Here is a 27,517-nt window from a genome sequence, read left to right on the forward strand (position 1 = left end):
TGATTATTATACAATGAACATGAATTAGATGATTCCGAAGTAAGAGACAAGAACACAAAATATAAGGCGAAAGGGAAGGAGTATGGGTCTGGAAGAGAAGAGCAGAGGAGGTGTCATTTACAGAAGGTGACAAAGAGTAAAGTAATGAAGAAAAAAAAAACTAGATAAATTGAAGAAAATGTAGAACTCAATCAAATGAATGGGAAGAAAAAGAAATAATAAATTAAAAATAATATATACGAAAGTAAACTAATAAAGAACTTTTGCTTACTGATTTAAATGTTAACCGATTTCTCTCAATAAAATTATAATAAGGAAGGGATGTAGTGTTTGTACTATTGAGCTATAGTAGGGATGACGTAGTCTCGGGTTCACGGGTGGTGGGGCGACAGTCACGTGAGAGCCGTTGGTGAGAGCGGACGTGTCGATCCTAGCTACTGGTGACGTAACGAGCCATATACTTGTCTCCCTGTGTGTGTGAGTACTACAACACACATGCTATCACGTTTTATACATTTACAAAATATCAAAAAATAAAGACACTTAATTTATAGAACTCATAACTTATACTTATTATATACTTATCTTCTCATCTATCCCTGTATCGGCCCTTCTTATACATTAAGAATGTCATGACATGACAAATTACATCCAGTACCACCAAGCATCGACAGGCACAAACAACCCCCATCGGAAGCCGTGCCTCTCTCCATCCGTCGGCCACCACGCGAGGGTAGTCATCTCGCCCGCCCAAGGGTCCACAGGTGGTGAGGGCTCCTCGACGCGGCTGCCGAAGACCTTGACCTCGATCTCTGCGAGGTAAGAGAACGTGAAGCGGAACTCGATGTATGCTGTGCTCTTGAAGTATTTGTAGCATTGGAGGCTGCAATCAAAGAAATTATAAAGGCTTGTAGTAGTGATCCAAAAGAATCGAGCTTTTTAGCTCTTTTTTAGGGCTCGCCTCATCTCTTGACGCCTAAAAGGCTAAAGGTCGTTTCTCAAAAAGTTGGCACCGCCAGGTTAAAATTTCTGTTTTTCAAAAATTTTCCATTTTTGCATTTTTTTTTTATTGGGATCGTTAAAAGGCAACTTAAACTATTAGAAAATGTGGAAGGGAAGCAATTCCTTCAATTAGTTTAGAAGATATAGGCGTTTGAAATTCAGGTGAATGATATCAAGGGCAGGTGAAAGATATTTTGTCTCCAGGTTATCGATAGTAGAAGCAGGTTATCGAGAAATAAGTACAAATTCCAATGAAAATATTGACAGGTTATCGAGAGGCGTCATTAACCTGTGTCCGTTGCCGTTAACCTGGTTTCTTGTCATCATTCACCTGTAATGAGTGTCATCCACCTGTCCACCACATCATTTCAATGCCTTCTAAAAATAATCGAAAAATGTGTCATCTTCGATAAAAAGGGAACTTATTGTCCACCACGATGATTAAAATTTTGGATTCTGACCCACCTCCCATATAACAAGTTTCTGTGAATAATTAAACATTCAATCTTGCTGTCTATTCACCCTGGCAGTACCTAGTGGAACTCAGGTTTGGTGCAACATAGACACACGCTGTTTTGGTCATCCAACACGTCTTGATGAGCACTTGGAAGTGCAGTACCCAAGATAGAGCTGATGCTGAGCCCTCGCAGTACCTACTGGAACTCAGGTTTGATGCAACATAGACACACGCTGTTTTGGTCAGTCGACACGTCTTGATAAGGACTTGGGAGGGCAGTACCCAAGATAGAGCTGATGCTGAACCCTCGCAGTACCTAGTGGAACTCAGGTTTGGTGCAACATAGACACACGCTGTTTTGGTCATCCAACACGTCTTGATGAACACTTGGAAAAGTGGTTACTAAGATAGAGCTGATGCTGAACCCTCGCAGTACCTAGTGGAACTCAGGTTTGGTGCAACATAGACACACGCTGTTTTGGTCATTCGACACGTCTTGATGAGGACTTGGGAAAGCAGTACCCAAGATAGAGCTGATGATGAACCCTCGCAGTACCTACTGGAACTCAGGTTTGATGCAACATAGACACATGCTGTTTTGGTCATTCGACACGTCTTGATGAGCACTTGGGAAAGCAGTACCCAAGATAGAGCTGATGTTGAACCCTCGCAGTACCTAGTGGAACTCAGGTTTGGTGGAAGGTCAGGTCAGGTTAAGTCCGGGTTCAGGTTCAGATAAGAGCCGGGATCCAGGTCCAGGTCCGACTCCGGGTTTGAGTCTAGGTCCGGGTCCGAGTCACAGTCCGGGTCCGAGTCCGGGCCCGAGTCTGGGTCCGGGTCCCAGCCCCAGTCCCAATCCAAGTCAAAATCTAAATCGCCAAACGTGTACTATGCATCGTTGAAGAGTTCTGTTCTAATCATCATCAGCAGTTCCACTTCATCAAATGCGACAGTTTTTAATGAAAATGCTTGATTTTCTGATGAAAATCCAAAAGTCACTATACGCATGCCTTTAAGATTTGAGAAGGTCCCTCGATTCCTCATGGATCCCATCATCAGAACTCAAGATTGACAAAAATGCAGCTTATTAACTTATCTTGCTTAACAAACATAACGAAGAGGACAAATCGCCAAACGTGAAATATGCGTCGTTGAAGAGTTTCGTTCTGATCTTCATCAGCAGTTCCACTTCATCCAATGTCACTTTTGTGAATGTATATGCTTGATTTGTAAATAAAAACACAAAAATCACTATATGTATGCCTTTAAGATTTGAGGAGTTCCCTCGATTCCTCATGGATCCCATCATCAGAACTCGAGATTGACAAAAATGCAGCTTATAAACTTATCTTGCTTAACAAACATAACGAAGAGGACAAATCGCCAAACGTGAACTATGCGTCGTTGAAGAGTTTCGTTCTGATCTTCATCAGCAGTTCCACTTCATCCAATGTCACTTTTGTGAATGTATATGCTTGATTTGTAAATAAAAACACAAAAATCACTATATGTATGCCTTTAAGATTTGAGGAGTTCCCTCGATTCTTCATGGATCCCATCATCAGAACTGTGTTTTGACAAGAACGGGATTAAGCTGCATATACTTATACTTTTTACAAAACATTTTAATATATGTCTAAAACTAAAAACCTTCATAAGGTACCTTTTCCCGTGGGACGTCACAAATCTAGTTTGAGTATATGTAACGTGGATTTTAAATAATTATCGATCACCTGTCATATGGCAGGTGAATGACGCTTCGTTCACCTGCCATTGCATCATTCACCTGACATTTTTGGACAGGTTAACGAGACTTAAGACAAAAGTACAAAAATTACAATAATATGCAGCTTTAACAGACAGGATAGTTTTTATTCCTAAATTAACACACAAAAGCGATATAACCGCTATATAATTATATAGTTACGAGTATTAGTTGTGGTATCAGTGACATTAACCTGCCGCAAAATCTCATCCACCTGGCAGTTTTAGCCAGGTGGACGATATGCAGGTGATGGGGAAAATGGCAGTTATATCGCGAATACACAAAATGTATTAGCTTGATGAACTCCATACTTAGGCATATAAAACTAAACTATTGTTTACGTTACATATCTTGATAGTAATGCGATAGGTTACATAATTAGCAAGATATCGACTCCAGGATAAAGAGTACTTACCCATTACAAACTCCAATTTCCGATACTTTGTCGTTTGTGTTTTATTTGCGAAGCACAATAACCACGTCTTCGTCCTACCAGGTGATAGCTGATGAGTGACGGCTTCAGCTCGTGCGGAGTGAGACGGGAAAGGTGCGGTGGGGGTTATACAATCGTCGTGAACGTGACGCGCCAGGTGACTGTTAAGAATTGCCTTGGACAAACTTTGAAGCCGAATAACTTAAAATATAAGTATAATATTGTTATGCGATAGTAATACTTTAAAAGTTAAGGATATATGTTAATAAAATACGGTAATGCCGTTAAATTAAGTTAATATTTTGTGTGGTTTTCATAGCTCGGAACATCAGTACCTCGCGTTGGGACACGGCAGGTTAACGGATAAACGTAGTTACAATATTTTTTTTTGTAATCAATATTTATTAAATCTTTTTCAAAGTATTAGGCCTCTGTGTAAAAAGTCTCTCTAAATATGTATTATTTTTTTATATGTATAAAAAGTACATAACGAAAAAAAAGTTCTAACATAAACCTATTTACAGGTGGCGGTGCCAACTTTTTGAGAAACGACCTAAAAGCCTATTTTACTAATTATAAAAATATCATCAAGAGTTTTTAGCACCGAAAATGGGCCGTTTTAGGGAAGGGAAGTTAATAGTTTTGTAATAATGTCCCGAGAATTTTAAGACCTGATTGTAAAAAATATGGCATCTAATCTACTAAAGCAGCCATTCTCAAAGTGTGTTCCGCGGAACCCTAGGGTTCCGCAATGCCTCTGTTGGGGTTCCGCGAAAATACTTGTAATAATAAGAAAAAAACTAGCACTTCTATAGTTATATCTGGTCCACAGTGACGGACGAAAATTTTTTATTTGGGGTTCCGTCAAATATTTCGCTTTGCAAAAGGGTTCCGTCACCAAAAAAGTTTGACCACCGTTTCATTCAAAAGGTACTTAAATACACAATACAGTACGTAGCGGCCCCCTTTTTTCAATATCTTTCATTAAATTTAAATAATCACGATTATTTAGCTGTGGCGCTAGTGTGCACGTTGAAGGGCTCTTAAAGCTCGTGTCTGTAGAGTTCAAAGCCATACCGTTTTTTGTCCTGCCCTCTGTGGGAGCCGGACACGTCGCGGTAACAATGGTGCTCCACCCACATGGCGGCGTTGGAGCGCTGGTTGCAGTGCAGGGACACCACCACACAGGAGAAGTCCGCTTGATCGGCTATTGACATCTAACAAGGGCAAACACGTAACGATAAATCGTAGCGATTGAACTGTGCAGTCCGATTTGCGCAGTTTTGTCTGCCGTGTGTATGACAAATCGTTACGATAATCGACAACGATTTGTCATACACACGGCAGATAAAACTGCGCAAATCGGACTGCACAGTTTAATCGCTACGATTTATAGGTAGTTACGTGTGAAGCCGGGGTTAAAAGGGCAAACTTAAATTAAAAAGCGGCCAAGTGCGAGTCGGACTCGCCCATGAAGGGTTCCATAGCAGCAAGTAACATAATGAAATTACGGTTTACGATTTATGGCGTATTAAAACAAACTACTTACTAGATCTCGTTCAAACCAATTTTCGGTGGAAGTTTGTATGGTAATGTAGGTACATCATATATCGCACAAACTATTCAGTTTAGAAAAAAAATATATTAGAAACCTCAATATCATTTTTGAAGACCATAGATACCCCACACGTATGGGTTTCATGAAAAAAAAATTTGAGTTTCAGTTCTAAGTATGGGGAACCCCCAAAATTTATAGTTTTTTTTTCTCTATTTGTGTGTGAAAATCTTAATGCGGTTCACAGAATACAGTGTAAACTCTATATAACGACACTTAAGGGACTGTGCATTTTTCGACGTTATAGAGAGTGGTTGTTAAATGGAGCGAAATAAAAAGATCTAATCTAAAGAATAATTAGACAAAAATGCGAACTTTCTTTATTTGTAACGAAAGGCCTTTTGGGCCCTTTTTATTTACTTATTTATTTATTTAAACTTTATTGCACAAAACATAAAAAATAATTTACAAATGGCGAACTCTTCTCTTCTTTTTAATTTCAGATATTATCTTTCTTTATTTATTTTTTAATTTTGACGTGATAACATCTACATTCAGTCCACACTTTTCCCATAATATCGGATACGTACCTGCTTGATAAACATTAGTCTATGTAAGACTGTCTTAAAATGATCGAAAGACTCACAAAGAAGTAGCCCCGGCCGTAGTTGTTGGTGAGGAGAACTTCAGACGAGTCTCTGTATATTACGGTTTTAGATTTGGTCACCTGGCACTGTCCCTCTTCCGTCTTGGCATGCTCGCCCGCTGTCCACAAACAAATAATATATACCATTAACAATTTAACAATATTTAATGCATGTTACCTACTTATAATTTTATCAAACTGCACAACGGGACTTAATCGCGTATTTAAGACTTAGTCCCGTTGTGCAGTTTGATAATGTTTAATAATCGTGAAAGTTTAAATCAGTACTTATAATTTGTAATCCTTCTTTCTCGCGTTATCCCGGCATCTCGAGCTCGGCTCATGAGAGCCTGGGGTCTGCTTGATGATTTAACGTAGGCGCTAGTTTTTACGAAAGTGACTGCCATCTGACCTTCCAACCCAGAGGGTAAACTAGGCCAGTATCGCACGCTCTCACCGCTAGGCCACCAGCGCTTCGTTACTTATAATTTATAATTTGTAATGTTAACTTAAAAAGATGTGTCCAGAGTTTCTTGCCGATCCAATATTGGATTATCCTACAATTTAGGAGGGATTTAAATCTTCTCGGATCAGAGGTACACCTGTAATTATATACATATTAGGGTTAGAGACGGCGTAGTTTTTATTTGACGTTCATAAACGCATTGTAATATACCGGGTGTGGCCTGTAACACGAGTAAATAATTAAAACATAGATTGTACTCCTCAAACGGTGACACTTTTGTTCAACAACTTTTAAAAATTATGAAGTATTTAGACTCCCTATTTTTCATACAAAATAAATATTATCTTCAATGGACGCCATCGCCACGCCATATTATCATTGTGATTGACGTTGCTTGTCACGTCTTTAAACATAACAAAATTCGCAATACATTGCGTCTTAGGATAAACTTTAAAGTGTATTAAAAATCAAACCACAAGTTATTTCTAAAAGTCGCTGAACAAATGTTGGTCAGTTTGAGGAGCACCGTCTACTGTTTAATTTATTGCTCCTGTTACAGGAAACACCCGGTTTATAGGTAAGTACCTATTTAAAAACTTTATTGGCAGTGCTTTAGAAAGTTAAAACAAATGTTTATTTGCAAGAGTGTTCGTGCTTACTTACTTAAGTTAGGTGATATTCTAATTCTAGTTTTCATTTAAGTACATTCTATTCAGCCATTGATTGACGTGAGAAATTTAGTCGCATTTTATACAAAATGTCAAACGCATACTTACAAATTGTTTATTTTTGTAACCTTCATCTATTTCACTGTGTGGCAATTTTATTTTTATTCTTAATATACAGAATGGTCATATATTAATATATAATATTCACTGATTCAGGCCAACTCACGTCTATACATAACAATTTCGATGGGTGACACGGATCGCAGTATATAGCCAGTGTCTTCCCCCGCTCTTTCGGCCGGTATGGCGGTTATTTGAATGTCGATCCACTCTATGTGGTTGAACACGCTGATGAAGCGCGCCGGCGCACCGCAGCCCGGCCCGCGTACGCCAAAACCGAGCTACAAATAAAAACTATCGATTATTTTTTGAGAAGCTGACGTTTTTCTCATTAATCATTCAATTCAACTCATGTTAGACCGGGCCGGAGCTTCCGGCATCGTTTTCTATGGAAAGCATCACGTGATCGCCTGTCATTTGATGATGATGATGATGTCCTCCCAGACGTATCCGTCGACGGCGACACCCGGACAAATCAGTATCAGGTATTCAGTAAAGCCTGACGTGCATGGGCTCGAACGTGACTTGCGAAACCGAGTTTTGTTTTAAACTTCCGGCCGCAAGACATGCAGTAAAGCTCGCCATTAGAGTCGTAAGTGTATGTGTAGGTGGGCTTGGGCCGAGATTTTCGAAGCTGGCGTTTAGCGTCAAGATCTTCGAGGCGTGCACTTTCGAAATCTTTCGAAGACTTTCGAAGAGAGTTGGTGGCAACATAAGGCCAAGGAACTGCAGTGGCTGGCTGATACTAGTCAAACTGCTAAGTTCTTTGAAGGCCTGAAATCTGTGTATGGGCCTCGTTGCAAGAAGACGGCACCAATTTACTCGAAAGACAAAACTATGAGGTTAACAGATCCTGAACAAATTCTCCTTAGATGGGCTGAGCACTTTAATGAAGTGCTTAATCCCGGGAGTCAAGGAGCAGATCTATCTTACATCAGTTCGCTGAATAATCTACCATCCGTCTCAAGTTTGGATGATCCGCCATCTTTCGCGGAGTTCAGTAGCGCGGTAAGTCGCTTAAAAAACGGCAAATCACCTGGCTCAGACAGCCTGCCATCGGAAATTTTCAAATATGGTGGACCAAGTATTAGGTCAAGGCTGTTTGAGCTTATCAACTGCATATGGGACGTTGAAACTGTGCCTGTCATTTAGTAAAGTAAGCGCCGGAAGCTCCGGCCCGGACAGGGCCCGGTCTAACGTGAGTCATCCTTTACAGAACTGCCATATATCTTGCAGAGTACCTACAGCAGCTTAATATAACAGACAACATAGTCAATAAGGCTGCTGGGCCTGAGCCGTGGCGCAGATTGGCACCATCAGCTGGTAGATCAGCTGTCGTGGAATATGGGTGAAGAACACACCAGTATCCAGCTGTCGACCCTCCTGGAGACCAGCAGCGCGCCGCCGTCCCACACGCAGGCGGGCTGCTGGGCCTGAGCCGTGGCGCAGATTGCCTCAGATGGCACCATCAGCTCGTAGTTTAGCTGCCAACGAAAGAACAGGAACGATATAAAAGTTTGTCCTGACTGTCATATCATGAGATGGCGGGACGACCTGGACGCATTTATCAGCAACTAGACGGATACTGCACTTAATCGGGAAGATTGGAAGACACTTTATAGGCTCGTTAAAAAAACGTATTATAAAAGCTTAGGGAACTTTACCTCAGCTTTATCGTAAAAACCGTCACAATCCTCCTTCTCAACGTAATTCACTTTGGTGAGTTCTTTCATCAGCTCACCCGTCGCTGTCAAAAAATAATTATACTTTAAGTTTAATGGCAGTAAATAATTATTAATTAGTGGCTAAATCTATAGCGTTACATTATTCTTAAGAGGAAAAAAACTAACCTTTTAATACTCGGATTCAAGTCCTAACTATTGCGTTATATGCGGAAAAATTTATTCTGTAAACAAACGTCAACGACTTTGGTGACGAGGTCCAGTTAATTTTAATTACAATACTTCCACATATTTTTTAAAATATCCAAATTTTTAACATATCGAGTAATTTTATACCGGGTGTGGCCTGTAACACGAGCAAATAATTAAAACATAGATTGTACTCCTCAAACGGTGACACTTTTGTTCAACAACTTTTAAAAATTATGAAGTATAAAGACTCCCTATTTTTCATACAAAATAAATATTATCTTCAATGGACGCCATCGCCACGCCATATCATTGTGATTGACGTTGCTTGTCACGCCTAAAACATAACAAAATTCGCAATACATTGCGTCTTAGAATAAACTTTAAGGTGTAGTAAAAATCAAACCACAAGTTATTTTGAAAAGTCGCTGAACAAATGTTGGTCAATATGAGGAGTACAGCCTACAGTTAAATTTTTTGCTCATATTACAGGCCACACCCGGTATAGACTTCAAATACGTGCGTGACCCCGTAAATATATTTGGTAAGTCCGGTTAAGTCGCCTCCTTTTACATAACTTTTGGTCACAAAAGTGGCAAGACTGACACAACTTACCGTCTGTCATTCTTACAACGTACAGGTTCTCGAAGGTGCCACTGCCTTTGTAGGGCAGGCAAATCGGGAAAACGACAGCTGTAACAACAATATTTTTATAAGTAATTTGTTTTGTTAGAAACAGCATACAACATATTAAGACGAAACAGGAGCTGATTTTTAAATATTTTAGGTAAATATAACCGTCTCGCTAACGGAAGCGGCTCCTAAAAGGCGAAAAATCCTGCGTAAAAATCTCAAAAATCGAGGTTTTGTACTAGACTGTTTCCTCCTCCAAAACTTAAGCAATCGTAACCAAATTTGGAAATCTAAATGATTATGAAATTATATGATTGGGAAGTATAAATACATGATTGGGAAAAGACTATGGGCACAGAATAAATAATAGTACTAGGTACAGAAGACTCACTCTCCAACAAAACGCGTCTGTCACGATCAGCACAGATATGGCCGCTAGGTGGCGACAGCGCCACGCGCGGCTTATGGCAAACCCCAAAATTGGGGTCGAACGGATGTACTTTTAGCTACCTGTAGCAAAGCGACGAAATCGCGGAGTGAGCCACGCCTGCTATGGGATAGGAATGGAAAGCGATAACAGGCCTTAAGATGCTGGTTTATTAACAGCCTTATAAGATCCTAGTGCTCGACATGCTAATGCCCAATAGATGACACCTTGCTGTCACCTCTATTGACAATGACTTAAGTTTCAAGGTGACATGTACTGGGACCGCGTCGAGTACGTTTAGCTTACAAAGAGTCTTCTTCTTTCATACTTATACCTATGACGCTTGGAAACTTACAAGGGTGTCCTCTATTAGTGGCTCCATGAGGGATAATCTCCACCAAAGCGATGCTGGCGTAAGTCTTCTCCAGCTCGTACTCGTGATGCATCACGTAATCTTCGACCCCCATGACATGTTTCAACGTGTCGCTGAACCATAGTATGAAATGCGTCGTGTTCCTATTAAAACATCGTTATATGTATAATTATAGGCTAAGAGCGTTTTCACATTGTCCGATCCGAAATTGGATGTCGGATGACCTTTGGAGAAAAACAACTGCTAGAAAGTGCCCTATCCTCTAGCCACCCATACTTCAAACCTTGCCAAGCAAAATGAAATTTTATACTGTCAATACAAAGTTCAAATTAGAATGGGACAGGAGACCTTTTTAGGGTTCCGTACCCAAAGGGTAAAACGGGACCCTATTACTAAGACTTCGCTGTCCGTCCGTCCGTCTGTCACCAGGCTGTATCTCACGAACCGTGATAGCTAGACAGTTGAAATTTTCACAGATGATGTATTTCTGTTGCCGCTATAATAATAAATAGTAAAAACAGAATAAAATAAAGATTTAAATGGGGCTCCCATACAACAAACGTGATTTTTGACCAAAGTTAAGCAACCTCGGGAGTGGTCAGTACTTGGATGGGTGACCGTTTTTTTTTTGCTTTTTTTTTTGTACGGAACCCTTCGTGCGTGAGTCCGACTCGCACTTGCCCGGTTTTTATTATTAGGTCTCTGGGCGGCTAGAGGCTATATAGCATCAAGTCATTTTATTTTTGCATTAATAACGGTTTCCTTTGAACAACCAATAACAATGAAATTTATAAAAAATATTAAAAGGCATGACTTAAGGGTGACTCACTGTAATGGCATTCCACATCTTAGATATTTAAGTCCTGTTTTTTTTTTCTATTATGTACTTTTCTTTAGTAGTGCACAATAAATAATTTTATTATTATTATTTGTATGTCTTTGCCATATCTCGGGACCATGGGGTCCCGGACCTTTGGGAGGCGTACGTGGGGCCCAAGCCAACAGCGCAGAGGCCCTTTAAGACACTTTAATCTAAAAGCAAGGGATACACGTGGCGGATACCATCCCCGAACGCACAATGTGGTACATCCGGAGATGGTCCCCGCCAGGTGCAAAGACTTATTATTATTATTATTATATTTGGTATGTCTCACTTGTTCCAGTATCCCATAACTTAACGTGATGGCCTTCCGGTCAATTTTGGCCATGTCATCTGTTGGTGCAAGAGCATACGCTGGGTGTAAGAGACCCGCAGCTGTGAGGGTATTTCACATCTTAGATGTTTGGTATGTCCCACTTGTTCCAGTGTCCCATAACTTACGTGATGGTCTGATGATTTATTTTGGCCATGTCCTCTGTTGGTGCAAGAGCATACGCTGGGTGTAAGAGACCCGCAGCTGTGTTGGCATTTCACATCTTAGGTATTTGCTATGTCCCACTTGTTCCAGTGTCCCATAACTGACGTGATAGTCTGCCGGTTAATTTTGGTCATGTCTCCCTGCTGGCGCCCCCCTTAGGCTGGGTGTATGGGAACCGCAGCTGTGATGGCATTCCACGTCTTAGGTATTTGCTATGTCCCACTTGTCCCAGTGTCCAATAACTTACGTGATGGTCTTCCGGTCAATTTTGGCCATGTCCTCTGCTGGCGCAAGCGCGTACGCTGGATGGATGAGAACAGCGGCTGTGATGGCAGACCGCAGCTTCTCTGCCATTACTGGAGTTTATAATTACACTTAGGTCCACTTGCTCCATCCGACTAACCCGTGGTTAAGCAGTTTGACCGTCAACCCAGTGTCAAATTGTACTGCTGGTAACCATGGTAACTCCAGGTTTAACCGGTTAAACCCGGGTTAGTAGAATGGTGCAAGTAGACCTTAAGGATTAAGTTTTATAATGGACATTAAACTAACCGGGTTGTAATTGGTATCAGGTTATAAGTAGAAAGAAAATAAATCCCTATTTTCTTTATTTCGTACAAACCGCTACACTCTTAACTGTCCGTCGGTGGACCTTATTACAAAAGGCATAAGGTTCATTGATGGATAGTTATAATTAAGAGTGTGGGCGATGGTACAGTCGCCATCAAATATATTGGAGCGGCCAAGGTGTTCACAATACCTGAACACGCACTCTAACACCTTTACAATAGAGACGTGTTCAGATATTTGTGAGCACCTTGGCCGCTCCGATATATCTGATGGAGACTGTACTAAGAAAGACGTGACCTATCTATTTATCTTATGGGAGAGTGTCGTGCTTTCGTCGTGGACACAAAAACGCTTCAACACGTGCCCACTTCAACTGATTGGTTACTTATCAACTAAGGACACTTGTATCTTTCTGCCTTTTAAATATCATCTTGCACGCACCAGAAGATAAACTTAGTATGCAAAGAATGTTTCTTACGTAATATTCGATCAAAAGTTTTCGCGACTGATGATTTCGCGACTTTTCCGAATGATTTGTTCGCCGTAAAGTATTATTTGTGATTAAATTTACATATTTAGGTACTTACCTGAATTAAAAATAATTCTCATTTTACATTGAATATCGCTCACTTCATCTTTGAAGGTGACTAGCCTAAAACTTGACGAATACCAATGAATATTTTAAAGTTTTACCTTCCTTAAAAAACTAACCTATAGGAAAATGTCGTGGGGATCCGGGTACCTATGTCCTTAAACTACGTCCAAGACCACCGGTTGACGGGCAGCAGTGTCCCTCAAATTCGGTGTACTCGACTGCGATTGCCAACCCGCCTGCAGAGCGTGGCGATTATAGCATTCACCCCCCATCATTTTTTTTTATTATTATGAATGGGCTTACTCATGGCCACAGACTAGCCGAGGCGTAGACGTGGCCTACGATGGAGCGAGCTCGCCCAGAAGGTGCCGAAGGGGGGAAGGGGGGAAGGGGGATCATGCAGAAGGGGGAGGCCTATGTTGAGCAATGGACGTCTTATGGCTGAGATGATGATGATGATGATAAGAAAATGTATTTTGACAGAGTGACATACAGAAATCATGCTGAATGACTCCAATCCAGGGGAACCGGCCGATCTGTTCCTTGGGCACTGTTCCTTCTGGCACGGTCGTCTCCAGATCCAGCTGGCAATGTATCTGGTCCCAGTAAACTCCATGGCAGGCTGCAATCAAAAGTAAATATACCTAGTATATCTAATAAGCTAACTGTGCACTGACTTGCTTGACACAAAGTGTGGCAGAATGAATATAAACGTCATATTTGTCGTGACTCCTAATACATTAAACTAAAGCGTTCCCCCACATATGTCGACGCGGAATCAGCAAAATCTGATAGGAAAAAGCTTTATGTCATTCGAGCGACATGTTTCGGAGACTCTAGGACTCTAGGTCTGCACTTTCAAGCACTAAGCAGTAAAAAAACACAACACAAACAGTAAGTAGTAAGTAGCTTAATTGTATTAACCCATTACTGCATGTAATAAAAATATTTCTTGAAATTTGAACTTTAATATTTAGCTGTCAATAGAGTTAAATATCATATCCGCCATATATGGCTTCGTATGCGGTAAGGGGTTAAGGCCAGGCCACACCGGCTGCATGTGCGATGTGCGTAGACGTGCACGTGCGCGTGCGCTAAAGCGTTAGATCCGCGCACGCACACGTTACGCAAGTGTGTCTGCAGCTCATTAATAAAACTTATAAAAGAAAACACCATTTGTATTTGACAACTTACTTTGCACGTATATTACAGCTAGTAGTTTAATTGTGTTCATCTTACATTAGTTTTTAAATAACGCTTACGCTTATTCCCAGACAAAGATTAAAAACACTTATTCACAAAATAACTAGGGTTTTCTTTCTTTTAACGTTTAAGAGTCTAAAAATTGGTACGGATTATATGAAGTAAAATTATTTTTCTTAAATGAAAGTTAGTTTTATTTTTGCACTTGTATTCCTAATTTTTACGAAGATATCAAAAAATACTAAATTGTCAGTTTAGTCTAATTCTGTATATACCACTGTAAATCTTCTGACGCACTATCACAGACTGGATCAAATTCGTTCATTCAGAATGTGTATAGTTTGTAAAACTACGGAACAAACAGTGTACTATTTGAGCCGTGATAATCAAAACCAGTGGAATTTCACACGAGAACAATGTTGACTTTCGGCTTACTTCCTGTAGGGTACCTACATCTGGTTGAGCAGGTTTTTGTGATAGGTACAGTCTTGATAGCCTAGCTGTAAGGACGTGCGACTTTCGATCCGGAGGTCTCGGGTTCAAACCACGGCTCGTACCAATACCAATGAGATTTGGAACTTTTGTACGAAATATCATTTGACATTTACCAGTCGCTTTTCGGTAAAGAAAACATCCTGAGGAACACTAACCCCAATAAGGTCTAGTTTCCACTCTGGTAAGGTCAGATGGCGGTCGCTTTCATAAAAACCCTGCCTCACTGATGATGTGATGTGATCTGTGACTATCAACCTATTAATCATATTTTGGCAACAAAGTTTTTTCAAGTTTGAATTGTGTATAGTAGGTTAGTAGGTACCGTTGCCAACAATGCCACGTCTTTCTATACCACTCTTCAAAGCTCAAGGCACTAACACATACCGACTTGTTCACTTTTTATCGCAATGAACCAAAACAGCATGGGATTGTAAAGGGAGCCTATATTCATAAAAACAAGTGCACTGCCTCTTCATTGTCGTAATTAATCGTACGAACGGCACCACGGGCGGCCATTTTGTTCCTCACGCCGCTGGGAACTCACTAATTCATTATACTCACTAATTTCAAATACCCCTTTTGTTTTTTGTTTTGATTTACATCAATCAATGATGGATATCATAAAATTCATATTTTTTAGGGTTCCGTACCTCAAAAGGAAAAAACGGAATCCTTATAGGATCACTCGTGCGTCTGTCTGTCTGTCCGTTGAAATTTGGTACACATATGTAAATTAGTAACCTAAAGATGGACATGTTTTTTTATAATTTTAAAATACTTTTCGAAGTTATTTTGGCAGTCCTCAATTGTGCGTTTCTCCATAAACTTCCTGCTTCGCACAGCCAAACTATGGAATATTAAACTGTCGCGTGCGGTATTTACGGACTGATACGACCTTCAAACCTTAAAAAAGAAAAAGAAAAGAAAAAGAAAAAAAAGAAAAAGAAAAGAAAACGCAAAAAAAAAGAAAAGAAAAGAAAAAAAGAAAAGAAAATAGAAAAAAAAAAAGAAAAGAGCGTACTCCCATCTTAAACGTTGTGACCCACTTACAACCCCTCTGGTGTTGCAGGTATCCTTGGGCGACGGTAATCGCTTAGCATCAGGCGATTCGTCTGTTTGTTTGCCTACTGTATTAATAAAAAAAATTAGGTAATGGTTACATGCGAAATAAAATCGATATGATACAGTGCCTACAATGGATACTTACATACCTATCTACATAGGTATGTGTATAGGTAGTTACTGTAGTTAGACATCGAAAAAAAATTGTCGGGTTTTTATTAATCGTTCATTGCCTTCATTGCACATTTTACTATTATTATTAAAGACATTTTTCATTGTAAATACTTTTTGTCAACTTATTAAACAAGACAGTTTTAATATAGGTACGAATACGAATTGAAAATTTCCAAGTCAGGGCATTCAAATGAATGACCACATTTACGCCTTTACGTCGAGACCCTTTGTAGCAAATACCAGGTTGGCATTTAGAAAATGGAATATGTAATATATTGTCTTTAAATATCAATATCAGAAGTACCTAAAGGCTAAACTTATATTCTGGCAAGTAAGAGGGCGTGGTGGCGTGGAGTTGATCACGCGCAGATATCGCTCGCTGTGTAAAACATGGGTCCATCGGGTGCGAACCGACCACATCGACGAGTTTACATGTTCAATACTTGCTGTTGCCCCCTCCCCCCCTGTTTCCATTCCTCACGATTTGGTTATTCTAATAATACTAATGTGTTATCTTGGGTAGTAATTTAAAAAAATTATTTTATATTAGTGTTAATATCTTGTTAATTGCTTTAGGAGCGGCTTTATTGCACGCTGCTCAAATCACTTGTGAGCCCGACGCCCCACCAAACGCCCCGCTTCGAACGTCCACTCAGGTCTTACACTCATTTGTACCTAAATAATCATATCTCATATGTATTATGTACTCATTTTTGTAGTCTCTTCTTCTTGAGTAAGTACTGTAAAACGGGGTGAGTAGGTTTCGCGGGGAGAGTTGGGCTATGAATGGGGAGAGAAGGTTTGAGAGGGGGGTGAGAAGGGATTTTAAGGCTACTGCTACAAAAATAATGTATTCCAATTTAAAATGGGGCTATAGTAATACGCATAATAAAAAAAAATCGATCCAACAATCTTCCAAAATCACCTTTGTATGAAAAACCCTCTCACCCCAAATACGAGGCACTACGGTGAGGTGGGTTTTCCTCTTTATCGTCAAAGTTATGAAATGGAACTACCCAAAATAAAATACAAACTAAAATACAAACGTCCGAACCACTTATTATATACACCATTTAGTTTACACATGTAAAAATAAAATTTTATCGAAGTTAGAAAGTCAAATTTCACCCAACTTTTTTGAACGCTAGCTTATTTTAAGTAGCAGTTACATAAATGCAAATTTTAGTTAAAGTAGCTTTAATAAATGATTCCAGTTCAATACCTGTAGACAACATTTCCTCCATCCAAATTGCGACATTTAATACCTAGATAAAGTTTCACGGCTTGTTGCTACACGGTCGGTGTAGACCCGAAGTAATACCTATGGAGTCTGAGGGACGCAATTAACCCTCAACCTCGGCCTGTGATCCCCACAGCACATTACAGCTTGGTCATTTTAAGATGGGGGACTGCTCATGATTCTTTAACAAATAATTTGAGAGGTTTTAAATGTATCACTACCGAAACATTTAGAAGGGAGAAAATGGGTGCATGGTGCCCGTGGACCCTGGGCTGGGTCTAGGATAACACCAGATTTTTTTCTAAACTTACCCCCCGTTTGAATAAATGTTAAAGGGTTTATTTTATCCACACGGTCGCCGGGCACTTGCGAACGGGGCCCGATATCGGACCCGATGAGTCTTGTTACGTTTCACGAACAGAACGGTGTTAAAATCGTTTCAGTGTTAAAATATCAAAAATTTAATATTTTTAGCAATTCAAGACCACATTTTTTTATATTATTTCCAATATTGCTATCGATGTTCTGATATTTTGTGAAACGGATAACGACCCTTTCAATGGTCATGACTCGACATCGAGTCTGACATCGGGCCTCGTTCACAAGTGTGGATTTAATAACCGGCAAAGTGGTCTAACTGTTTTACGCTGTACCTCGTTGTTTCCATGGCTATAGACTACTAACAGACGTCGGTCGCGGTTATTGAACTGCAACACTAAACGCGTTAGTTTCCCGTTGTGGGAATTATCGCACATAAAATATCGGACGCGTCCGCGTGGCGTTTTTTTTTCGGAGTGCATTTTGGAAGATTATCTGTCATCCATCGAAACATAAAGTTGTACTTTTATCCATAGAAGTACAATACAATTAAACTGGAATAGTATACAATGGTTTCAATTTGAAACCATTGTATACTATACTAAAAAATTTGTATATATGGGTTTGAAACTTTCAAACCCCGGCTCGTACCAATACGAAATATCATTTGATATTTACTAGTCGCTTTTTGCTGAAGGAAAACATCGTGAGGAACCGGACTAATACCTATAAGGCCTAGTTTCCCCTCTGGGTTGGAAGATCAGATGGCAGTCGCTTTCATAAAAACTTGTGCCTACGTCAAATCACGGGATTAGTTGTCAAACGGAGCCAAGGCTCCCATGAGCCGTGACAAAATGCCGAGATAACGCGAGGAAGAAGAAGTATAAAATGTCTTAGACAAATTAAATACCTATAGTTCGTTTTTTTTAGCATTAGAAAGAACTCCACAGAAGCAAGCATGCAGTTTTTGTCAGGCTCTTTAATTGTTAATAATTATTGAATTATCTAATGCAGCATGGTCAATACATATAATTTACTTCAAATTATTACCGCTAAAAGTGCCGGATTTGGAACCACAAGCTTACTTCTGCGAAGTTCTTTCTAATGCTAAAAAAAACGGACTATATGTATAAAAGCTATTAAAAATAATAAAGATTCTAAATGATCCTTAGACAATCCTGTATGCGTGTAATGAAACGGCATTTAGTTCCGCCATCTTTGTTGCGGCACAACAGATTAGACGCGCACGTAACGACCTGTGGCTGAATGTGCCGCCGGGAATAATTACTTTGGTACTTTGTATTTGTTTATGGTAGTGTTGGTAGGAACTCGAGTCAAGACGAAACAGGAGCTGAGTTTTAAACATTTTAGGTGTAGTTCGTAGCTTTGTAACAGAGCCCGGCGGCTAATGCTATGTCTATTGTTAAGTACTTAAAACCGCACCACAAAATATATAAGTAAAGATAAAGATAAAAAATAGTTTATTCAAGTAGGCATATTACAATGCGCTTATGAACGTCAAATAAATTTACCGGCTCCAACCGTACACCTCTGCCCCGAGAAGATTTAAATCCCCCCTCAATTGTAGGAGGGTATCCCAATATGGGACCGGCAACAAACTCGGCGGGACACATCTTTTCAAAACATTATTACATCTTATAATTAACATGCATTACGAGTAATTAATACAATTTAAGTTACTATAGAATTCATGCAATTATACTCAGTGAGTACATAACTTTATAGAATTTGATATAAAAAATAAACATATATGCACATGAAATCACAAATACGTAGCTCTTTCAGAAAACAAATCAAATCTTACAAAAGGAAAAGAAAATAAAATCAATAAAAGAAATGAGAATACATATTATATGAATCTAACTGATTGTTATGAGATGCTTTCATACAATTTGATGTGCTTTCTTACCTGAGCTGAGTCACCTTTAACTCTACACATAATACAATGTTTTTAATTGCTACTTGTCGTTATTACAGTTTCTGGTTTGGACCATGTCTGTCAAGTAGTCCTCGACTCTGTAATAAGCCTTCAACATCAATGACTTTTTTAAGTAATTCTTAAGAGCTGGAAAGGGTAATCTTAAAGCATCCTCAGGTAACTTGTTATAAAAATGAATGCATTGCCCAACGAATGACTTCTGTACTTTACGAACACGAAACTTTCTGATAGCAAGCTTATTTTTATTTCTAGTATTATAGTTATGGACATCAGAATTCTTAGTGAAGGAGTCTAGATTCTTAACAACATAAATAATACTATCATATATGTATTGGGAAGCTACAGTTAAAATATTAATTTCTTTAAAAAGTTCTCTTAATGATTCACGCACCCTTAAATTATATATAGAACGAATGGCTCTCTTTTGTAAGACAAATATAGTCTGTATGTCAGCTGCTTTGCCCCAAACCAGAATACCATATGACATTACACTATGAAAATAACTATAATAAACAAGGCGAGCTGTCTCAACATTAGTCAATTGTCTAATTCTCCTCACAGCGTAAGCGGCCGAACTTAATTTGTTTGCTAGTGTTCTTATATGAGGACTCCATTGTAGATTTTTGTCCAATGTTAAACCAAGAAACAGTGCTTTATCTACCATCTCTAAGCATTCATTATTCAAAAGTATCTTAGTATCGACTGGTTTAACATTCGGCAAAGAAAATCGAATGCATTTAGTTTTCTTAGCATTAAGAAGCAAATTGTTCATAGTAAACCAGTTTAGTACATTAACGAGTGTGCTGTTAATTACACTGTAATCGGTAGATTTACGATCAACCTTAAAAAGTAATGATGTGTCATCAGCAAAAAGAACAATTTCACAAAGATTTTCTACTACACATGGCAAATCATTTATATAAACCAAAAACAGGAATGGACCCAAAATAGAACCTTGTGGCACTCCTAATTGGACTACAGTACCGCTAGACCGGGTTTTGTTTACAACAACTGTTTGTGTTCTGTTGCTAAGGTAAGAAGACATAAAGTTTAGGGCATTTACTGACAGACCATAGTGTTCTAATTTCAAAATGAGCGTTCCATGATCCACACAATCAAATGCTTTAGAAAGATCACAAAATATGCCAATTGCATCACAAGAATTTTCCCAAATATCATAAATATGTTTAATAAGTACCGAAGCAGCATCGGTCGTGGAACGGCCCTTTGTGAAACCAAACTGATTGCTTATGAGTAAAGTATGTCTGTTGAAGTGACCCAGTAGATCATTTAACATTAACTTTTCAAAAACTTTACTTAGTACAGGAAGTATTGATATTGGACGGTAATTAGCCATATCACTCGAATCACCCGATTTAAAAAGAGGTATGACTTTGCTATATTTCATAAGATCTGGAAAGACTCCTTGTGAAATTGAAATATTATAAATTACGGCTAAGTAAGGCGCTATTACGTCCAAGACATGACTAATGACTCTAACGGATGTTCCCCATAAGTCTTCCGTTTTCTTTAAATTGAGTGACTTGAATGTTTTAACAATAATTGCTGAATCTACTAGACTAAACTCAAAGTTAATATTACATTTCTTAACATTAGCACAAAGTAAGGAATGAGCTCGAGACGAAGATCAGAAGTACAGAAGTCAATCACATGTATGTACTTTACTTTTCATACCTACACTCGGCGGTCGCTCTAGGGTTGCGATTGTTGCGAACTATGACTTATGCACAAAAAACTATCGTGGTAGTGGCACTCGTATCTATCGTATCGTATCTCGTATTTAGTTGTTTGATTTATTGTTGAGGATGAAACGGGAAGAATGGAAATATAAATTAATAATAACATTAATAACTCAAATAGGTATTTTAATTTTAATGTCATTTTTATATTACAAATTTGCCACAGAAAATATCTTGCGATGATTCCGAGATTGGCGAAATACACGATTATTATATTTTTAAGTGTAATAAATTCGCATTCTCATGTACAATGTAATAAATTCGCATACGCATTCTCTCTGAAACCACTGGTAGCTTAAAAAACGACAATTCACCGTTTAATGTTGAATTTAAACAACCGTCCACTGTACAGTTATAATAACTTTTTGTTTTGTTTCTCCATTATTGCACAAAAAAGTTCACAGACGCGTGTCTCAAGCGGATGGCACTCGCGCTCGGACTGGTCCCAACTGGTCCGAGATATCGTGTCCGTGAGCAGTGTCTATGTGTGCGTTGCTCGAGCGCGCTTTGTATGTAGGTTGATTTCTGTACCTATCTGTTTTGTGACCGCACGTGCTACTTACTCGTACCTGCAAAAAAGGGTCATACTTATTCTATTTGGCACCTAGCGCGGGCTAGTCGACCGCTCAAAAAACCAGTGTAGGTGCGCTCTCCGATAACGCGCCTTTGTTACGCATCTCGATGACACATTTTAGACTGGTTCTGTAGTGTTCGACTCGCCGGCACTCAGTATAACCGAAGTACTGTACTTTTTATGCAGGTGGTTGTGGCACGTGGCACGAGGTTTTACTTAACAATAGACAATAGAATTAGCTCGGGCTCTATTAGAAACCTACGAACTATAAATATACCCTTCTCGCTAACGGAAGCGGCTCCTAAAACTAGTGCGATAAGGACAAGGCGAAAAATCCTGCGTAAAAATCTCAAAAATGGAGGTTTCGTACTCGACTGTTTCCTCCTCCAAAACTTAACCAATCGTAACCAAATTTGGAAATTTAAATGATTGTGAAATTATCTGTGTCGGACCGTTTTGCTTTTTTGGCTAATTGATATCAGTTTTGAATACTACGCCTCTCATTGCGGCATAGTCAATGAGGCCATTTTGACCATTTTTGAAGGACTCTAGCGCCTTAAAAAACAGAAATATCAAAAAAATCAAAACGGTCCGACACAGACATTGACAATATTAATCTGTGTTGAAAAAATCATTGCTCTAGCATCAAAACCCACGGAGGAAACAGTCGAGGACGTTTGTATGGAGAAATGACCACTCCTATTGGCTTTTACTCTAGTCGTAAAGAACTCTACTTGTTTTTACGAAGTCCCGAATCAAGTTATAATGCAGCTTCAGTTGACTTCCGACCGTTACATTTACAACGTTTTCCGACAGTGACTTAGGGCTCCGACATGGCTAAATTTATCGAAAGCGCCTTTCCGATATCAAATGTTGGAAGACGCCTGTGAGAAAAACAACTGCAGGAGAGTTCCATATGATGATGAAATAAATAAATGATTATTATTATTATTTGTATGTCTTTTCCATATCTCGGGACCATGGGGTCCCGGACCTTTGGGAGGCGTACGCGGGGCCGAAGCCAACAGCGCAGAGGCCCTTTAAGACACTTTAATCTAAAAGCAAGGGATACACGTGGCGGATACTATCCCCGAACGCACAATGTGATACATCAAGAGATGGTCCCCGCCAGGTGCAAAGACTATTGCAGTGCAGCACTTTTGTGCTGCGATGGGAACTAAGGTCATGGGCTATAGATTTGAAAGTTGGATGGACTGGATAATGGGCTATGGGAGAGACTAGCGGACACCTGCCGTGACAATCAGTCTCAAAATTGTATAAGACAGGTGGTGACTCGCCAACTCATTGAGTGGGCCCCGCAATGGCCGCACGCACAGTGCGACAACAGGGCAACACTTTGGAGCGGTTGTGAGGTTGTCGAGAGGTGAGTCTGCGGTAGCCAGATCCCGGTAATCCGTTCAAGGGCCGCCGGCGTTATGACATTTTACACTTCCAACCTGGAGCATAGGTCCCGCTCTTGCGACTCCACTCTGGCCGGCCAATCAAGGCAAGCACAGAGGCGAGGGCCAGATGACAGGGCCCTCTGGAATAGGGGTCCGCGGTGTCGCCACTCACCGTCAGCTCGCCACAAGCTGCCCCCGCGGGGTTATTATTATTATTATTATGATGCCATATGGCACTCTCCAAGTCCGCTTTTTTATCTATCGTTTTTTAGTAATAACTATGTAGGTAGATAAAGACACATAGATCTCACATTTTACTTTCATCCGACATCGGATATCGGATCAGGCAATGTGAAAACACTCTGAGGTAACTTATTGTCTATTGTAATAATTAAGAAACCGCCGTTTTCGTAATACAAATACAAATGCATTTATTTCATTACTTTTTACATCAGTTCTTAGGTATAATATCTAAAAATATAGAACCTTCTGCCTTAAAACGACACATTTTCTTTGCTGCATGCTTGAAAACTGACGTTTGGAACTACGACCTACAATATTAGTAGGTAATATATGTATTTATGTCAACTATTCATAGCAAACTATCTATTTTTACCGAGCCCCAGTGCCCCCGCTCCCGTTCACCGCTAACCGCCTCTAAACCGCAGTTTAACCGCCGTTTAGCGGTACGTTAATGGTACTAATTTCCCAAGCAACAATGGCTTCAGTCTTGTGGTTATTGTGTTTTGGAGCAGAAAGATTGCCGGTTGCAATGCTACTATACTTGGGTAGCGTTAGAAATATTTACTGTGGCACGGATTTTTAAAGTCTCCATCAAGGTTACTCTTATCAAGGTTAATTTGTTACGTTTGTTAGCAAAGGCAAGACCTACTCTTTCCTCATTTAAATGTTTTAAGTCACACTCACAGCTGTATGTTTTGAATTACATAAATATACATATTTACAAACACTGTACCTAAACGCCAAATACAATAGGTAGAAGGTACGAGTATATCCCTGACTGCCTTTAAAGGAAAACTTCACTTTTTATCGCAGTTAATGAGTTAGATCGTGAGAAGGCGATTGTGCACCTCGGTCGAAGGAATTCAAACGCCCCTTATTTTGAGACTACATACCGTAATAGGGTTGTCACTATTACTAACAAATAAAAAACACAAGTAGAATTGTATCAAATACGCCTCAGATTTGAAAAATATAATAACACAAGTTTTGGTCGTATTTAAAGATACAAGATACATTTTTTCATCGGTCGAGGAGTGACAGCTAGGGTTTGCAGTCCGGATCCGAAATGTATAAAATTATCCGGATCTGCAATCGAATACCCGGATCTTCCCATACAATTCAGATCCATCGTGCAAACCTTGCATACATCCTTGTTACTAAAAGACCTGGTTTCGCTCACTCGATTATGACACGGACCAGCTATTTCTCAGCATTGTATTACATACTAGTAGAGATAACTTCGCATTAAATGAGTCGCTTAACTTCAAACTCGGAGAAATCCATTTGTCAGATTATGCGATTTTGGTATCAAGAAAAGGTAATAATAGATATTTGCTGAGAGGGTGGAATGGATTTAACCGAGTTTGAAGCTAAGCGACACTGTTTATCTGCTCACACACATTGACCCGTGTGTGACACATTGACACATTTTACCTAAATTTTTTCGTACAATACAGTACCTATTTATTACAAATTTAAATAATTCAGACATTTAAACAACCAACATAAAAACGTGGAGCCAACCCTAAATGTAGAATAGGTAAGGGCCAGGTAATCGTGGCTCGTGACTCTGTCGTATTGTTTCATTATCCTTAATGAGTTAGCCATCAAAAAGCGATTAACTATCTGCTTCTAAACATAAAACATATATAAAATACTCGTGTTTTTATTCATTTTGGGCCCTTAATTGATTTAACCTTAAAAACCTTCTAGCAGAAACTGTATACAAAAGAAAACATACTTTTCAAAATAGTTTAAAATGCCATGGTCAGCAGTTCCATTGCCCCAAAGGTTTTCCAAAGTAAACACAAGAGTTACTATAAAATTAATAATTATATTTGATTATACCAATATCACTATAGGTATGCCTAGGAATAGGATGTTGGAAGAGTTCACTCTAGATCCCATTATAATATCATCATCATCATATCAGCCCTTGAGCATATAGGCCTCTCTTCGAGTAATACATTTGTCCCGGTCCTAAGCCAATCTCATCCAGAAGTGACCCGCAATCTTCCGAATGTCGTTCCCAATAATATTTATAATATTTATAGGTACCTACTGACTTGAATGTTTCAAACGAGACCCGGATCATTTTAGAACCTCCCCCTTTTGAAAGTCGGTTTTAATTTAATATGCAAAAATATTAAGTTAAAATTGTGTGCATTTAAAGATACACTGCCAAGATTAGGGTTAAAACACTTACATATATCAACTTCTTATCTCTTTGGAGACACTTGTTTTATTCCCAGAAATAAAAGTCAACAAAGCTGTACAAGAAAAACGATATACTATTATGAATCTTATCTCCAAGGTATAAGACACAAGATACAATACCATAAACTTGTTTCACTAATTTCTTAATCCAAATGCCTGCTAAAATAAAAAGGTTGTAAATTCTAAAGCAATGAAGGAATTTCAAAGCCATTTTACATTCTAATAGAGGATTATCCTAATAGCAAATTAGATACGCGCATTAAACTACAGTTAACTTCTTGTTAACTCGTTATGCAGATAATTTGCTGGTCAAAGATCAAATCGTAGTCAGTAACATAACTATATACGTTTGAACCTTAATACCAAGGAATAAAGTAAAGATTCATATACATTTTTATGTTACTTACGGTTGCGATGGTGAAATTAAATCATAAAGAACCTTATCACCAAGAGGTAAAGTACAAAATCGTATACATTTGTGGAGCTTACGGTTGCAAAGGTGAAATTAAGTCATAAACGTCATACTTTATGAACTGACTCATAAAAGTGCTATAACTTTAGGAATCTGCTAATTTAATGAAGGCATTTATGATACACAAATATAAACAAGTGCGACGATGTACTATAGTTGTCAGATATAATCAGGAATTTTGCGCATTAATATCTGAACATGGACACTAAAGCAGATCTCCAAGCAGTAGCCAGTTGAAAGTTATTTACTAAATTGTTGTAATATTATAGTAGTTTATGTGACTGCTACATAATGAAAGGCATTAAAATACCATACGCATAAAATACCAGTGTGGTAAAATACATAGGTTTTTCGCCTTTCGCTTTCGCCTTCAGCTCGTTTCATAAAAACATCACACGAGTAATGATTTATTTTTCATTTCTCATGCTCTAAAAAAGGGTCATTGTTGTTCTAAAAGGTGTGCAGAAAATGACTACACTTCACGTTTCTGCACTAGAGCATTTTAGGTTCCAAGGTAAGATTTTACAATTTTTTTTACGATATGCAATTGTAATTTGGGTCAAAGTCGCATCGAAACGAGATCAAAACCATTAACAAATTGATAAACCAGAATTGACCCCAGAGACAGTGCAAGCTAAAAATATAAAACCTTTTAGCGCTGTTTGGGTACGTATTTGCGTCGACAATAAATAATCTGGCAATAAAAAGTAACATCTGCGATTAGGTTATAAAAACAACCTGCCGTAAATTAATATTAATTAGATTCAGATTTAAAACGTTATTTTAAATTTCGAATTATGCATTGGGAACTGTTTAATAAATATTGAAGACTTCATCGGTTGGCCAACATTTACATACTTTCGATACCGTATATACTTATAATGTTTTGCTTTTCTTTATTCTACACATCAGAATGATATTTCAATTTATTTAGCCACAGTCGGACCAAGAAAAGACTGCCACGTATTTTTTTTCTCGTGTAGCGGGTTCGATTCCCGGTTTAACCATGAAATTATTTAAAATGCAATTCAATTTGTTTTTTTAAATCGAAATAATGTCTTCTTTCAGTAAGATGTTCATTTACAATAATTAAGGTACTTTTCCTCCAATGACGCTATAATTTTTTTCCATACATTTTTTTTCAAAAAAAATTAAAAAAGTATGAATGCAATTTAACTAAGTTTTAAAAATAAAATGAAGTCTTCTTTCAGCAAAATATGCTATCTATGATATTTAAGGTACTTTCCCTCCATGTGGCATCGCCGTGGGACGCCCTGTATATAAGAGTATCCCACTATTGGCCACAGGCCTCCCCTCGTTATCGCCATCTCCGTTTTCGGTTTCCTCTGCCCTGAGATCCAATAACTAACAATTTTATTCAAAAAATGTTATTAATTTGTCCATGTCTAGGGGGCACAGAAGTGCATAATTTAGCTGATAATATTCTGGGGGCACTT

At 38.9% G+C, this 27,517-nt stretch overlaps 2 protein-coding genes across 2 annotated transcripts in view; one reads left to right on the plus strand and one right to left on the minus strand.

The window, feature by feature from the left end:
• The window catches only part of LOC134672778 (ankyrin repeat domain-containing protein 6), a 127,575-nt gene that overhangs the window by 12,601 nt on the left and 87,457 nt on the right, over positions 1–27,517 (plus strand). The gene's annotated exons all lie outside the window — the stretch shown is intronic.
• LOC134672853 (uncharacterized) lies at positions 646–14,173 on the minus strand. The gene is made up of 11 exons (XM_063530804.1): positions 14,134–14,173; positions 13,433–13,561; positions 12,022–12,130; positions 10,399–10,559; positions 9,599–9,676; positions 8,777–8,859; positions 8,474–8,596; positions 7,219–7,393; positions 5,859–5,977; positions 4,735–4,874; positions 646–883 (listed from the first exon to the last, which is right to left on the minus strand). Exons 1-11 carry the CDS (start codon positions 14,171–14,173, stop codon positions 646–648), a joined length of 1,395 nt encoding a protein of 464 aa, XP_063386874.1.

Source organism: Cydia fagiglandana, chromosome 17 (genome assembly GCF_963556715.1).
Source record: "Cydia fagiglandana chromosome 17, ilCydFagi1.1, whole genome shotgun sequence".
NCBI classification, from domain to species: domain Eukaryota; kingdom Metazoa; phylum Arthropoda; class Insecta; order Lepidoptera; family Tortricidae; genus Cydia; species Cydia fagiglandana.